Raw genomic sequence first — 18,404 nt, 5'->3', positions numbered from 1 at the left:
GGCGTTTACGGTGTGAAATGAACAGGGGTATTTTGCTAACTAATCACACAAAATTCCTGCTTTTGTGTCAGATGACAGAGAGAATAAATTAATCATTTTTTCCTGTGGGAAATTTGCCAAAGCAATGTTTGTCTAAAAGACCTGAGGTAGTACAAAGAGTTGCTGAGTGGCAGTTGAGGCAGTGTGTGCGTGTTGGTGTGTGTGTGTGTTACCTGAAGTGCTGTGTGTAGACACACTGCTGGTGGTGTTGACGTCAGTCTGAACTGTGTTGCTGGAGCTGGAACTGCGCTGCTGGGCCACTGCGAAACCTGGGCATACACACACACACACACACACACACACACACACACAGAGACACGCACACACGCACAGACACACACAGAAACACAGACACACACACACAGACACACAAACATCATTAGCAGATAAAAAAGGCAAAAACAAAACACTTTCACTAGTAAATTCACTAGTAAGTCTCACACACGTAAACTGGATGAGAGCTTGCACTTCTTGGAACTCTTTATTTACTACAAGTCTAATTAAATTTGATTTGCAGCTCCAATTATTTACACAAAACAAAAATTGCTATAATCAGACAAATTATAGCACTGTGTTTTATTACACGCTTTCAAGTCTAACTGCAAAGTTTCTACATGTTCTGCACCTCAGTCTCTTGCAGAATTCAGTCAGCAGTAAAGATTACTAAACCTCGGTCTACTGAATGCCGCCGACTCAAACCCGCTGTTGGACAAACGACTGTAAAATAATCTGATTAAAAAGTCTGACACCTCCCTGAAGAAGCGTTTAATCTTCTTGGGTCTCAGGTCTGATTTTTTCCCCCCGTCTCTTGGAGTTAAAACAGATGTTAAACAGATGTTAAGTATCTACTGAGGATACACCAGGTGAGCGAGTGACCTGGAGAGAAGTGGGTGGAGCTTACAGGTGATACTGGGTAAGGTCAGACAGATCAGAACACTTCTATTCTTTTACTTACAATGCCTGGTTTAGGTGAGGCAGTTACCTGAGGACTGTGGGAGGACAGTTTTGAGTGACAGCTCACTAGCACACACCTAAATCTAGTGTAAAGCCTCCTCAGAGGTGTGGAGGTGACATTCATGTACAATACAGTGTCTGTTTAAACGTTGTTAGAAATGCAAAATTTACACATTAAGGTGCTCAAGACCTCTAAGAACTATATACTATATTACTGTACAGTGTAAAGGTTTTTAACAGGGAAGATTACCAAACCAACTACACACACACACACACACACACACACACACACACACACACACACACACACACAGGCACACAGGCACACACACACACAGGCACACACACACACACACAGGCACACACAGGCACAGGCACACACACACACACACAGGCACACACAGGCACAGGCACACACACACACACAGGCACACACAGGCACAGGCACAGACACACACACACAGGCACACACAGGCACAGGCACACACACGCACAGGCACACACACGCACAGGCACACACACGCACACAGGCACACACACAGACAGGCACACACACAGACAGGCACACGCACACACAGGCACAGACACACACAGGCACAGACACACACAGGCACAGACACACACAGGCACAGACACACACACACACAGGCACAGGCACACACACAGGCACAGGCACACACACAGGCACACACACAGGCACAGGCACACACACAGGCACAGGCACACACACAGGCACACACACAGGCACAGGCACACACACAGGCACACACACAGGCACACACACAGGCACACACACAGGCACACACACAGGCACACACACAGGCACACACACAGGCACACACACAGGCACACACACAGGCACACACACAGGCACACACACACACACGGGGTTTTTTCACTTTATGCTGGTGCTTTTTCATGGTGATTTGGTGCTGTGGTGAAAATGTGGCGTGTTTAATAATACGCGTCACGTCACTCCTCAAATGAATCATTGTTTTATTTCTATGTTACGCCAAAAACCTGAGGACTTCCCTACACCGAATGTGTACGTCAGTTGCAAAAAAAACTAACCACAAACTAAAGCATTGACACATTATTTTAACCAAAACTGAAACAATGGGCCACTCGATAAGAACAGATGAGTATCAGTGAAGAATGTCACCGAGATACGGATCAGTTAATAAAGTCAATGAAACCAAATAGAAAAAAACACGAACAAGATGCCTTTCTTTTTCTCTCTCTCTTTCTTATCCTGTACCAACAGACAAGTCTTCTTTAGTCGTTAAATCACTAATAGAAATTTCTGTTGCATGTAAAAACCTCAAGATAAAGTTCCATTTAACACCTGGGTGGTGGTTTTTTTTTTTTTAACTTTACTGCTCTGAGACCTGAAAAAGAAGAAATGGGAAGTAAAGGCAGGGGATCTCAGGAAACCACAAACCCGAGATGGAGAAGTGCTTCATGGAGAAGTGCTTCAGAAATTCTGAGGAAACCTAAAACTGTGGATCGTTTGTTTAGAGACCGAGAGAGAGACATGAAGGTTGGAGTGAGACGTAATCGGCAGAAAGCCGCAAGTTGACGTTTATTTAATTAAAAACGACGGCTGGAGGATTTGTGGAATGGACACCGAACTGTGTTAAACAGGTCAGTGTTTAAATTTAGAAAGTGAGGCTTTCTGTGAAGAGTCCCAATATGGACATGCTACCAGAGGACAGGGGAAAAACAACTCGGAGGTTTATTCAAACGAGTTCTGTAACTTTTATAAGTAGGCAATTTTATTCTGAAACAAAGGGAATATTTAAGTTACAGCTAAATAAATAAATATGTAGAGTGAACAGATTGTAAATCAGCCTTGACTGTAAAAAAAAAAAAGACACGCACAGGAAAAGAACACACACACATACAGACATACACACACACACACACACACACACACACACTGTACAGACACACACACACACACAGACACACACATATACAGACACACACACACACACACAGACACACACACATACAGACACACACACACATACAGACACACACACACATACAGACACACACACACATACAGACACACACACAGACACACACACAGACACACACACAGACACACACACAGACACACACACAGACACACACACACACACACATACAGACACACACACACATACAGACACACACACACATACAGACACACACACACAGACACACACACACAGACACACACACACAGACACACACACACAGACACACACACATACAGACACACACACATACAGACACACACACATACAGACACACACACATACATACAGACACACACACATACAGACACACACACATACATACAGACACACATACAGACACACACACATACAGACACACACACATACAGACACACACACATACATACAGACACACATACATACAGACACACATACAGACACATACAGACACACATACATACAGACACACATACATACAGACACACACACATACAGACACACACACATACAGACACACACACATACAGACACACACACATACAGACACACACACATACAGACACACACACATACAGACACACACACATACAGACACACACACATACAGACACACATACAGACACACACACATACAGACACACACACATACAGACACACACACATACAGACACACACACATACAGACACACACACATACAGACACACACACATACAGACACACACACATACAGACACACACACATACAGACACACACACATACAGACACACACACATACAGACACACACACATACAGACACACACACATACAGACACACACATACAGACACACACACATACAGACACACACACACATACAGACACACACACACATACAGACACACACACACACACATACAGACACACACACACACACAGACACACACACAGACACACACACAGACACACATACAGACACACACACATACAGACACACACACATACAGACACACACACATACAGACACACACACATACAGACACACACACATACAGACACACACACATACAGACACACACACATACAGACACACACACATACAGACACACACACATACAGACACACACACATACAGACACACACACATACAGACACACACACATACAGACACACACACATACAGACACACACACATACAGACACACACACATACAGACACACACATACAGACACACACACATACAGACACACACACATACAGACACACACACATACAGACACACACATACAGACACACACACAAACGCTTTTACAAAGAAGATTGTTTTAATCAGATTACCTGGAACTTTATCTACCGAGGCAAACGACGGCCCTCGCCGTGCCTGGTCATAGAAGCGAAAGGGCAGCTGGGATGAGGACGAGGATGAGGAAGAAGTGGACTGACCAAAACCTAGCACTTCAGATGAAGGCTGGACGGGAAGGTCGAGGAGAGCTGAATGAACAAGGGACAAATATTTAAAGATCAGAAATACTAAAGCTAGTTCTAGGAACTAATACAAATGTGTATCAAATGGCTGTGTTTCACATTTATACGGTTAGACACTACTACATTAATACTAAACACCTGGAACAGAACAACACACTGACTCGACACAGACTCGACATTAGTTTAAAGCTCAATATCTATATTGTGATTAATTTAATCGCACAAAACAAGGAGCTATCAGACTTAAATATATAATGACTGAAAAAAAAATGGAACAAACATAAAAAATACAGCACCAATGTTCATGTATCGATCTTGATGTTTATTATATTATACTCCCTCATACACTTTAATCTGTTTTATATCGACGGCTGACGAACTTTAAATAGAAAGTAGGATTTTAACAAACTGATCCTGATCAGGCATCAAGAAGAATTCAACATCGAAACCTTTTTTTTTTTTTTTAAAAGATTCACACATCCTAAGCATCACTGACCTGTTAATCAGTCAGAAAACTAAATAAATCCGATACATGAATTATATCCATTATAATTCGATTACAAACGGTTTGTAAAGAAGGAACAACAAAGTAATCGTTGTGTTGTAGACACACGACCTGAGCTTGATAAAGAAAAACATGCTGGAGGTGACGGACTGACCCGCTATCCTCTGCATCTTCATCCTTCTTGCCTGGATGCGTCCTTTAGCCAGTCGCTGCTTCGCGATGATGCAGCGGATGTGATCGGCGAAGATAAAGGAGGCCTGCAGGATGGGGAGGGGTTTGGCGTGAGGGTTGGATGTGGGTTTGTGGATGGTGATGTTCAGGGCTCTGCTGTCATCCTCCACACCAGACACCTGCATGTCCTGTAGGAGACATAAAAAACATCTATTTCCCCACACGCCTCTTAAAAGTACGAAGCTGAAGCGCTAAAATGCAGAGAGTTTACCTGCAGGAGACCTGCGAACTTCACCACCCCCCAGCCCAGCCGCTTGGTCTCGGGTTCCACCAGACTCATCTGATAAACGTCCACGGCCAGGAACCTCTGTGCCTGGACGCCGTCTTTACTCACCACCATGCAAGCGATGAGATCACTGTTATCTGTGCAGAAAAACAAACACCGCAGTCTTTTGTTTTGTTTGTTTTCAGTCTGTTCTTCAGTACATCGAGGAGGTACAATGAGGATCTCTGTCCAGCGGTATTCATTAAAGCAGCCGAGAACAGGACAGGAAGAGCAGCTCGGATTACTGCATACTGTATACGATCACAAGACACTGTGTACATGACTCGAGGTAATTACACCTTGGAATTTAGGTCAGGTAAAAAAAAACAACAAAAGAACCGAGTAGAACAAATGTGAAATGCAAGCAAACGTGACTCCACATACCCACATGAAGAAAATGTGCCAGAGTGAAAAGTAAAAGCTTTGTTCTGCTGACTCTCGCTTTGCTTCGGGTTCTTTAGCTGCAAATCAGCACACGGTGTTTCTCAGTTAAACAAAACGTGCTGAATTTGTTTGAAACTAAAACAAACAATGACAAGTGTGGAAGTCAAAAAACAGACAAGAACACGATAATTAAGTAAACAAACAAAAACAATGAGTTAAGATGCTAAAACAAAAGTAGATAAGTACACATAATGAACAAATAACGATGCAGATCGGTAAACAAACACGAGGTGCTAAAACGCTCGACTGCGTGTCGCTACATCTCTCTCGGTGACGAGGGTTTAAATTTATATATTCAATTCTTCTTTTAGGGGTCACGGTGGATTAGTGGTTAGCACGTTCTCATCACACCTCCAGGGTTGGGGGTTCGATTCCCGCCTCCACCTTGTGTGTGTGGAGTTTGCATGTTCTCCCCGTGCCTCGGGGGTTTCCTCCGGGTACTCCGGTTTCCTCCCCCGGTCCAAAGACATGCATGGTAGGTTGATTGGCATCTCTGGAAAATTGTCCGTAGTGTGTGAGTGTGTGTGTGAGTGAATGAGAGTGTGTGTGTGCCCTGTGATGGGTTGGCACTCCGTCCAGGGTGTAGTCTGCCTCGATGCCCGATGACGCCTGAGATAGGCAAAGGCTCCCCGTGACCCGAGAAGTTCGGATAAGCGGTAGGAAATGAATGAATAAATGAATGAATTCTTCTTTAAACAAAAAATCAAATCAGGACAGATCTTATGTGTGATGATGATGATGATGTTACTTCATTAACATAACATTAGTATTTGAAATGGAACGTTACCATGGTAACATATCTCATGAACGTCCACGCTAGTGATGCGCGGGTCGGGTTTTTTCCAACCCGCGGGTCCCGCTTTAATGAGATTAAAATGGGTCATAAGACGACCCGTGCATCACCGGTCCACGCACTTTGTGATGCTTCCACACGCACACGCATCATATTTCAACACAAAGACACTCTGCTGAGTCATAAAACAGAGAAAGGGAGATGCTCTGAGAAGAAAAGCAACAGCTTGATTTATAATAATCATGTTTCAAAAAAAAAAAAAAAAAAAAAGGGAAATAAAAATGAACCACTTCCTCTTCCTGTGATCATGAGACGATTTCTGTCCAGACTTGCATGTGAATGACTTTCAAATGAAGTCACTACATTTCACTGGAACTGTTGACCTGATCGTGTATAGTGGGCGGGGATAAACCTCCCACCTTCACCAATCACAATAGCGATGATGTTCGGCTTCTCGCTTCCCGCTGGAGCGCTTACTGAAAAGCTAAATTAATAAGCAAAAGCTAACCGAGTGATGGAAAGCTAAGTCGTCAAAGCTAATCTAGTGAATAAAAGCTAAGCAAAATGAATCAATTCCAAATTCCAACTAACCTTGTGATTAAAAGCCAAGCTTGAGAGAAGAAGCTAAAGTAGAAGGTAAAAGTTACTTAGCAAATAAACGTCAGTGTATAAAGTAAAAATAAACCTAGTGGTGGAAAGAAACTGAGGGTTAAGGGCAAACATGTTAACCGCTGAGCTAGTGCTTCCTAAATCGTAGATTCTCACATTATAAATATGGGTTCTGCATCTGCATGTGGAGAGATGCATTAAATAAATAATAAATCTTTAAATAAATGATATATCACTTTAGAAAAAAATTATTTAAAAAGCTTTTATATAGATTAAAAAAATGTTAAATGCACAATAGATGCTGATAAGCTGTAAGTTTCTCTCTAGGTGTGTGTCTGTGCGTGTGTGTGTGTGTGTGTGTGTGTCTGTGCGTGTGTGTGTGTGTGTACCCATAAGAGACAGAAATAAAGTGACATTTCCTGCAAGTTTATAAATAGCACAGATGACATCAGTAGCATCTGTGTGTGTGTGTCTGTGTCTGTGTGTGTGTGTGTGGGGGGTGTGTGTGTGTGGGGGTGTTGCTCAGTCACTGAAGGGCTTTTTCCATCCACTCACACATTACTGAAGGTCCTCAGGGGTGTGTAAATTAATGTACACCTCTTATAACGGCACTGAAGCGGTGAAGAACAATCATAACTGGATCATCTCTCACTATCATTTCCAGAAATGGAAATCTGATAACTTTTTCTTTCTTAAACGCTCGTCTGTGATGCAACAGATGCTAGAGTAAAGGCAGCAACAGAACCACACACACACACACACACACTAACACACTCACTCACACACTAACACACTCACTCACACACACACACTCTCTCACACACACACACTCTCACACACACACACTCTCTCTCACACACACACACACACACACACACTCTCTCACACACACACACACTCTCTCTCACACACACACACACACACACACTCTCTCACACACACACACACACACTCTCTCACACACACACACACACACTCTCTCTCACACACACACACACACTCTCTCTCACACACACACACACACTCTCTCTCACACACACACACTCTCTCACACACACACACACTCTCTCACTCACACACACACTCGCACACACTCACACACACTCACCAACCCACCCCCCCAAAATAACAGTGTAATTCTAGTGTATTCATTATTAATACTTCTTGCTATAATGATGTAATAAGTACTTCCTGGTTCCTCAAACAGCTATTGTATAATGTATAAAGACTTCAGCAAATTTAAGGTCAAATAATTCATCAGGAAAGTGAGGTCAGTGTTACAAAGAACTCTCGGATATGAACGAGTTTGGGGAATGAAGTCGATTAATAAACTCAATGATTCATTCATCCATTCATCTTCTACCGCTTATCTGAACTTCTCGGGTCACGGGGAGCCTGTGCCTATCTAAGGCGTCATCGGGCATCGAGGCAGGATACACCCTGGACGGAGTGCCAATCCATTACAGGGCACACACACACACCTGAAGGTGCGAGGTGAACGTGCTAAACACTAAGCCACCGTGCCACCACCCCCCCCAACAGTTTTATAGCTTAACAATATTCTAAATGTCTATTTTAATCCTACGATGAGAACAAAATCAGACACAAAAGGCTCAGAGCAGCAGAGCATTTAGGAAAGTTCACTGCATTTTAAGTAGAATGTCATGGTTTCTGATAAAGCACAAAGGAATAATACACAGTATTGTGGTGAAAACAATCACCGACGGTATAGTGCAGGGGTCAGCAACCTTAAACACCCAAAGAGCCGTTTGGACTCGTTTCCCACAGAAATCAAAACACAGTGAGCCACAAAACACTTCTGACACCTAAAATGAAGATAAAACTGCATATGACGTTTTTTACCTTTATGGAAAGTGTAGAAAAAAACTGTAGTGTTGTATTTACGAAATCAATGAACTGCTACCGAGTAAACAATATTTTATTTCTGCAGGCAAACAAAAATATTTTGAACAGTTTAAACGAACCTTAAGAAAAACGACGCTGGGTCGAAGGTTACTTTCAAATAAAATGTTCGATGTCTAATTGAGACATCTTCGTATTTATGACCAGGGTTCTCAAGTTTTGAAGACAGGGAAGTGTGACATCTCCACAACCCCCCCCCGCAGCCCAATTTTTTTCATTGGTTGTTGTGTTAAATCTTACCCATATACAATAGTGCTATTTACTTATTGGCTATTGTGTAGCCTCTTTTTTTTGATTGGCTGATAAGAGTCAGGCTCGACTAAGAACTGAGACGCGCTTGATTCCTGCCCGGTTCCATAGAGACGGCTGTGCAGATTGATACGTTTTGGGCGCTGTGGCTTATTAAATATATGATAAATAGTCAAAACGTTTTTTTTCTGCGTGAGAAATATGATGTGTGGAGGGAGAGTGTGTGAAAAGACCGACATGTGTGACACTTGACAGCCCTGCATGACATCAAATTTTTAACTTGCCGGCTGCAGCAAGCAAACCAAAAATGCGTCCGCTTCTGCGTCGGATTTCGCAAGTCGGCAGTTACGACGTGCATTTTGAGCGACAAAAAAAAAAAAAAATTAAACACGGTTTATTTTAATGTTACAAGAGCATCATGATCTTAGAATTTAGAATTACATTAAAAAAAACTAACTAAAATAAAATAAATTTAAATTAAATATTTATTTTCCAAATCTACAGGGAGCCGCAGCAGAGGGATGAAAGAGGGAGGGAGCCGCGGGTCACCGACCCCTGGTATAGTGTCATAAAGCAGGGCTTCTGGTATCACTAATGTGGCATTTATTTTATTATCATCGTTATTATTAATAATAAAGACCAACGTAGTGTTTTTTTTTAAAAACCCGTTCATAGTTATATATTACAGGAACATCTGTGTAAAGAAAAAACCTGTCAAATTAAAAAATAAATAAATTAAAGACAACGCAGCGTCATGTTAGTACACGCCTCTGTCCTGAATTATTAAAAAACTATTAAAAAAAATAAAGAAAATATTGCATGAAAGATTCAAATTCGAGTGAGAGCATTAACCTAAACGTGTGTCTTCAGTCAGAGATGTTTTGGATGATTAATCAACAGCACCTCAGGTGTAAAAAAAAGAAGTTATTAGAAGGCATCGAGTCAAATGCCAAGCGTGCGGAGTCGAAGGACGAGTCTGCAGCGACGGCGACATGAGAATGACTGAGGTTTGGTTTGTTTAAATGATGTGTAGGTGCAGCTCTAACACCCTTACAGTCAGAAGTCTGAGGTCTACAGGAAAAAGGCTCGATGTGAACACTGCCCACGACGGTGTCTGCTGAGATAACGCTAAATCCAGCAAGCCCCTTGGTGTGGGATGCTAGCAGTGAGTCATTTCTCCCACACGCCCACTCCTACCTGTAAGAGTGAGAGCTACGTGGCTGAGGGGGCATCACACCTGAACACCTCACAGGAAGTGACACAGGGCACAACAGGAAGGGTTAACGGGCCGAGAGATCCTCACGCGGTCAGGTGATTTATTCACAGAATGTTCATTAGACTCCTCACTCACTCTCACACTCACTCACTCTCACTCACTCTCACTCTCACTCACTCTCACACTCACTCACTCTCACACTCACTCACTCTCACACTCACTCACTCTCACACTCACTCACTCTCACACTCACTCACTCTCACACTCACTCACTCTCACACTCACTCACTCTCACACTCACTCACTCTCACACTCACTCACTCTCACTCACTCACTCACTCTCACACTCACTCTCACTCTCACACACTCACTCTCACTCACACTCACTCACACACACTCACTCTCACACTCACTCACTCACTCTCACACTCACTCACTCACTCTCACACTCACTCACTCACTCTCACACTCACTCACTCACTCTCACACTCACTCACTCACTCTCACACTCACTCACTCACACTCACTCTCTCACACTCTCTCTCACACTCTCTCTCACTCTCTCTCACTCACACTCACACTCACTCACACTCACTCACACACACTCACACTCACACACACACTCACACACACTCACACCTCGTTCTCAGAAGCTCCGCCCACATCTCGTATAGTCTAGAAACCGAATGTTCTGACCTTTTAAACCCTGTGACACAATGCTCTGTTGAAAGCGAGAGAACAATCACAAAATCAGGGGCTGGAAGAAATTGACACAGTTGGCACCCAAAAGACCTTCCTGTAAAAGTAGGCAGATTTCTGGTACTTTTTATGATGAAACGTACACGAACCTTACCTGATAAAATCGACTCAGAATAATCTACAGAAACGATTTCTTATTAATCAGGTCACAGATCACTCGAGAAACGCTTGGCTCGGAAATCTGTCTCTGTGATTAGACCTGATTAAAAGTAATGACACCTTTCTGATCAGTATCAGGCTGAAAACAGGGTCAGATATCGGAGCAGACAAAAAGTAGTAAGTAAGGCAGAATTTGGGCCCATCTATGGATTTTTATCTCCTAAAACATATCTGAATATTTAAATATTTAAATGAGATGTTTTAATACTTTAATCGTTCTGTAGACTTTGCTGATCTAGGAGCTAAATATCAAAAATAGAATGCGAATAGACTTAATAGGTCAAAACGGGGGAATTCCTGGCCTAATGGTTAGAAAGTTTGACTCCTAATCCTAAGGTTGTGGGTTCGAGTCCCGGGCCGACAATACAACGACTGATGTGCCCTTGAGCAAGGCACCGAACCCCCAACTGCTCCCCGGGCACCGCAGCATAAATGGCTGCCCACTGCTCCGGGTGTGTGTTCACGGTGTGTGTGTGTGTGCTCACTGCTGTGTGTGTGCACTTTGGATGGGTCGCCGTACTTAGCTGTACGTCATGTCATTTAAGAGTCGGTGCGAGACTCACTGAGGTCGAGGACGTCGTCGGTCTTGATGAGGTCTTCGGGGCGCGTCAGGGGCAGCTGTGTCTCCGGTTCCCCCTGCAGCTGTAGGGACAGAGCCCTCAACATGAAGAACACACGGATTGCCTGTGAAGAAAATAATAATAATAAAAAAAATTTAAATAAGGCGTAAGCATTAGCTCTCAAGTGATGCAACAGAAAAAAATTTGGCCTGTGATCAAATCTCGATGATGACACCAACATCTAAAACTAACCTTCTCTAAGCGTGGGAGGGGCAAACACTCTCTCCCCTGTCCATCACAGCAACAGTAACCAATCGGGAGTGTATGTGAAATTGGGTATGCGGAAGATGGCCGACATCGGAACGACGTTTTATCGGTGTTGGGAAAAGAATAAAAGATCGATGCTGTAAGAACAGCTTGGGGAAGACTTTCTCTCACAGTTCCTTCTCCTTCAGTGGGATTCTGTATGTTACGCTGCAAGCGGTCTGTAGAGCACTTAAACATGCGCTATAAATAGACTCGCCTTGACAACGAATGCTCTTTAAGCTGCACACTGATGGATTTTTATGAAGCTAAAAGCCTTCATGATGGCTTCCCTGGAAGAAAAGGACCTCGACAAACCAAATTTTGTGAGCAGGTGGAGACGCGAAAGCGTAAAAGCCTTCGAGAGCGAATATAATGAATCCCATTAAGAATTCCGACAGCTCACGCAATTCTCAGAACAAAATTATAGCCGGGGTTCTCTGGAAGCTTTCGAGGGACACGCTGCACTCTGCTGCTAAGCCTCTGGATTAGTTCAGAGCGCAGGGAGGAGACGCTCGTGCTGACGGTTAACTGCATGTTTAATGCTAGTGCGGCTCAGGCACCAGACAGGTTTATAATAACGCTGATCCTTTTTCTCTGTAATTAGTGTCTACTGACCCATTTTCACCTTTGTGCTTATAAATAGTTAGTCTCTTGTTTTTTTTTGTTTCGACCGGAAAACATTGTGCAGAAACATTGCAACAGAAATGAAACCCAACACAAAGAAATTCCTAGCAAGTAGAAAAAAGGAACACAAACCCGTCTGGTGCACAAAGCCGTTTTAAAGCACATCGAACTTGGAGTGTTAAGAAGAACAAAGACGGAAAAAAAAAATGTTAATACTGTAATTGTTCTGTAGAATTGTGAATAGACTTCCTATGGTGTTGTGGTCTGAGGTTAGGGCAGATTATTGCTTTAAATATCCCATGTAGCTCAGTAATATATTTTCCCACATCGTCACTGCTCTCCAAAAACAACACCACCTTGTAACAAACTTTCCACATAATATATATATATATATATATATATATATATATATATATATATATATATATATATATATATATATATATAAAATATTGGCTGTAATTATTGTAATTATTATAGTTATATTTACATCGAACGTGCACAGAAATAAAAAAATTAAAAAAAGACTATAAGAACCCTCTGAATGATTTTCCTTACTCGGCGTTACACAATCACAAAAACAAAAATAAATAAAAAATAATTAAAAACAGACTGCTTTCTACACTCACTACAGACAAAAGGTCATTCACCCCATCAGGCTCTGCACGTTATGACGAAGAACAAAAGAAGATACCTGGAAAAAGGGCGGATTATACAGAGAAGCGGGTAAGAAGACCAAGGTAGTGCTATATGTATGATTTACTGTACAGTGGTTAAGGTGTTGGGCTACTGATCGGAAGGTCATGGGTTCAAACCCCAGGTCCACCAAGCTGCCACTGCTGGGCCCCTGAGCAAGGCCCTTAACCCTCAGTTTCAAGTCACTCTGGATGAGGGTGTCTGCTCAATGCCATAAATGTAAATTCTGTTGTTAGACAAGAGAACATTTTTGAGAGTAATTTTAGTTTGTTTAGAAAGAAACTACATCTGGATCTCAATAGTGTTTTTTCTCGCACAATAAAAAAAACCCACAACATCAATATCAGAATCATGTTTATGAGCATTACTGTAGAAAAACCTTGAGTCGTGTTTAATAGACGTGTTTATTACTTGATGACATTTATAATTAAAGTCTGGAGACCTGGAGTCATTTCAACAGTCTGAATAGAGGAGAAGAGAAAAAAAAAAGATCTAATCCTGTACAAACAGGTCAGTGTTTCAGAGACTCTGATAGAAAATACCACAGAAACAAGTCTGAGATCACACCTGGCACAGCGAGATCTCGGGGGATTTCTGCACTGTAATGGAGAACGACTCTTATTTCCCCTAAAAGAAAAGAACTGTGCAGACATGTTATTTAATGTCCCCCGAATCGAACGTTTACATTTAGCAGACTCCCTTATCCAGAGTGACTTACATTTTTATTTCAGTTTATACACCTGAGCAATTGAGGGTTAAAGAGCCACATGTTTACGATCACATTTTAAATCTTCCCTAATTTTTTTTTATTACCACTTTTGTTCATCGTCTGTTACGCGCTCTGCCCCTTTCACATCACTACATCGGTGTACATTAGTACACTGGATTTCACAGAACGCTGTTTACGTTTTAGTTGTAGTTTCGAGTCTACGCGGTTTTTAAATGTTATACTAATTCATTAGATTATTTAAAAAAAATAATAATTCAGTTTAATTTAGTTTTCATTCATACGTTCATTTCCTACCGCTTATCCGAACTTCTCGGGTCACGGGGAGCCTGTGCCTATCTCAGGCTTCATCGGGCATCGAGGCAGGATACACCCTGGACGGAGTGCCAACCCATCACAGGGCACACACACACACTCTCATTCACACACACACACTCACACACTACGGACAATTTTCCAGAGATGCCAATCAACCTACCATGCATGTCTTTGGACCGGGGGAGGAAACCGGAGTACCCGGAGGAAACCCCCGAGGCACGGGGAGAACATGCAAACTCCACACACACAAGGTGGAGGTGGGAATCGAACCCCCAACCCTGGAGGTGTGAGGCGAACGTGCTAACCTCTAAGCCACCGTGCCCCCCCTTATTTAGTTTTGTAAAAACAAAAATCTTTTTAAAATAAAACGGTCTGTATATATATATATATATATATATGTATATCGTTATTATATATTTATTATTATAATATTATATTATTATTATTTATCAGTTTGTATTGTTGTTATATATTATTTATGGTAAAGACCTTCACATGATGATCTAATATGACTGTGCTTAAAAAATGTAGAGAATGTTACATGGAACACGTGTAGAGTCTAATTGTGTTAGTCCGTGCTTCGCGTACTAAAAAAAAAAAAATGATGTAGAATATTATGTAAGTATGTATGTAAAGTATGTGATATTATGTGGTTTTTCCAGCCCTCCCACTCACTCTGCGGGTTTTCTCCACGTCACCGCACGGAAGCCGCTTCACAAAGTCGATGCCAGTCAGCGGCGTCCCGGTCGGGGGCAGGAGTATGGAAGCATCCATCATGAGATACTCCACATTTAGAGGCTTACTCTAAACACACACACACACAGACACACACACGCCCGTGACTATCCTAAACATCCAGATCTCAAGAAAACAGTGTTTATGTGTCAGTAAGCAGGGATCAGAGATGTTATTTGGACCAGCTCAGATGTTGACAGCAGACACACACATCGACAGATGGCTGGCTTTAACACATGATAAACAACACATGATCCGCAAAACTGACTCACCGTCATGCTCCTGTACTCATCTTCGAACATATCCAGAAAGATCTCCTCTCCCTGTGGGCAGGAATGAAATAAAATAAACGTCAGAAAAGAAAAGAGAAGAGCAGGACTTTCTGCCATCCTTTATTCATAGACCTGAGTATGTGCTGTTATGTGCAGTCAGAGACGCGCTGACGAACGGGACTCATTTATTATCCATATATCTGTGTCTTATGGATGCCGTGTGATTGGGAATTCATTTTATTTTTTAGGAATCGTAACCTTTCGAGGCACAGAAACAGACTCAAAGAACACGGTGATCGTGTCTATTCCGTATCCACCCGAGCGTCATATCGCCAGGGATCCGATTAATCGTGATCACACGGACATAAACCTACAGTCATTACGATCTGCAGCCCTACTACAGTACCTTCCATCACCTTCGGACCGATCGGACACGGAAATCGATCGATTCAACGGCGTAGTAGGTCACACGGTTAAAGGAAATGCTGTCGGTTGTGCTTTTATGCAGGTTTTTTTATTGTAAAGGAGGTGTTTATAGTAAGCAAGGTGTGTTCTTACATAATACCTGCTTTCGTTTTTAAGTCCTTTGTGCGGTGAAATGTAGAGCACACGTTTATAAACGGATGGCCCGGACTTGCCCTCGGATCGGAGCGCGGCGAACCGCTCCGGGCACGATATTCTGTCTCACGCTTCATTTGTTTCGTTCCTTCGTATATCTACACGTAATGAAGAGCTTTGTGTGAGATAAAATGCACTGAAAGTGAAAGAAGAAACGGTCAAGCTTTCAGAGGTTTTTTTTTTTTTTTTTTTTTTGGAGATGACTATAAAAAGAATTTCGGGTTACGATTACACTTTCGTTTCGTTTTCTAGGCAGAGACCCAGAGTTAATAAACCTGTCAAAATGAACTAAAAGTGAAATATAGCAACTTTATTTATAGTGAAATATAATGATTATCTCACACACACACACACCTGTGTGCAGTGTGTGTGTGTGTGTGTGTGTTTCCTTTGTATTTTGACTGAGCCCTGCTGATCTGACATGTTAGGACAGCGAGCTGTCAGAGTTTAATCCGAGCAGAAATCAAAAGAACTGCGTTGTGGAGATGAGCCGTGGCGTGTATAATAAAATATTATTATTAATAATAAGCAAACTACGTTCCAGGCGAGGTGACGAAATGTACTGACAAAACCCTTCGATCGATGTTGTTTGGATTTCTTTGTAATACTAGAATTAAAGCATGCTTTTAAAAAGAAAAGAAAAAGACTTGCCTTGTAAAACCGTCGTAGAAGATGAAGACTCTCTTCTCTGGCACCCTGGAAAAGATAACAGAACCTAAATAAATAATGTTTCTGTATGTGTGTGTGTATGTGTGAGTGAGACAATGGCACATTATGTTTTCTTAATCTGTCGGACAAATGTTTAGCTTTGTGAGACAACAGAAAGAAAAGGAATGTTATGATGACATTTTGGACTTTATCCCACCACACGGTTGGATTCTGGATCCTGATTGGTCAGACGCTGGTGAGAAGTTCTATAACAGCGGCTCTGACAGCAGCGCAGGTTCTATAGTTGCGCTCGCTCTAATACATTATTAATGATAACAAATCGTTGTTTTTTTTTTAATCGTGTAATCTTTAACATGACATGCTTTCAACTTTCTGTCAGGACACTTTAGGTTTATGGACGTATCAGAGCTTTGAGACACTGCACGCAAGCGGACCGAGGAGAAGATCGTTTGAATTAAAACTACGGATTAACAGTAGAATGTGTCACTTTAATAACAAGAAACTGCTGCGATTAGAAAGAGAACAAACAAATCGAGGGTGGGAATGTTACTGTAACTCGGCATCGTCGCCCCACCCCAGGACTCGTACAGTACTGCGTTTGGTCTCCGTGTGTGTCACGGTGCACGCAACAGAACGTTAACATAAACAAAAGATCTTTGTTAAGTTGTTTTGTACACAGACCTGAAATGCAGGATCCTATAGGATTTTGTTTTACTTTCACTTTTCTTAGCAGGAAATCAGGAACTTACACGAAATGGGTCATGTTCCTCAACCCTTTCTTTTTTTTTTTTTTTTAGTAATTATAAATTATAAGCAATCTTAAAAAAACACAAATTTAGTCTTTTTTCTTAATTTAAAGCTTTTTCTCGCTCCTGATAATAATGAAATGACATTTTCTGTATTATTATTATTATTAAAGGTGATTTACAACATTTGCACAAGACTTTTACAAGAAATAGGATTCCTGTAAACGCTCATTTTCTTACCAGTAAAAAGTAAAAGTAAAAGAAGTCATTAATATCAGAGGGACTTCCCCCTCACGATCAAGTACTTCAGGTTGTAAAATTCCTGCTTTACCTTAAACTAGACTCAGTGACTCGTTTTCTTTTTGTGTATGTGACACAGACGGAGTCGCGTGGTCGTGTAGTGATAAGTGTGAGCTGAGGTTTCCTAACATCCACTTCCTGTTGGGGCGGTTTGGGTGGATTCGTACCTCCAGACAAGCCAGATGAACATCCTTGATGATGCACTGGGAGCCAGACA

The 18,404-nt window shown here is 42.0% G+C and overlaps 1 protein-coding gene across 6 annotated transcripts in view; it reads right to left on the bottom strand.

The window, feature by feature from the left end:
* clec16a (C-type lectin domain containing 16A) overlaps window positions 1-18,404 on the bottom strand; it is a 41,781-nt gene that overhangs the window by 3,565 nt on the left and 19,812 nt on the right. For all 6 annotated transcript variants that reach the window (XM_047800847.1, XM_027156878.2, XM_047800844.1 and 3 more), the window contains 9 exons: window positions 18,355-18,404; window positions 17,124-17,168; window positions 15,855-15,905; window positions 15,523-15,651; window positions 12,180-12,300; window positions 5,411-5,562; window positions 5,123-5,327; window positions 4,317-4,469; window positions 213-308 (listed from right to left, as the gene is read on the bottom strand). The exon at window positions 18,355-18,404 is cut by the window's right edge and continues 60 nt beyond it. In XM_047800847.1, coding sequence (XP_047656803.1) covers window positions 213-308; window positions 4,317-4,469; window positions 5,123-5,327; window positions 5,411-5,562; window positions 12,180-12,300; window positions 15,523-15,651; window positions 15,855-15,905; window positions 17,124-17,168; window positions 18,355-18,404 — 1,002 coding nt within the window. The remainder of the gene's footprint in view (window positions 1-212; window positions 309-4,316; window positions 4,470-5,122; window positions 5,328-5,410; window positions 5,563-12,179; window positions 12,301-15,522; window positions 15,652-15,854; window positions 15,906-17,123; window positions 17,169-18,354) is intronic.

Source organism: Tachysurus fulvidraco, chromosome 15 (assembly GCF_022655615.1).
Source record: "Tachysurus fulvidraco isolate hzauxx_2018 chromosome 15, HZAU_PFXX_2.0, whole genome shotgun sequence".
Classification (NCBI taxonomy): domain Eukaryota; kingdom Metazoa; phylum Chordata; class Actinopteri; order Siluriformes; family Bagridae; genus Tachysurus; species Tachysurus fulvidraco.
Note: the sequence above shows the minus strand (reverse complement) of the source record. Positions and strands in the feature narration are given on the sequence as shown.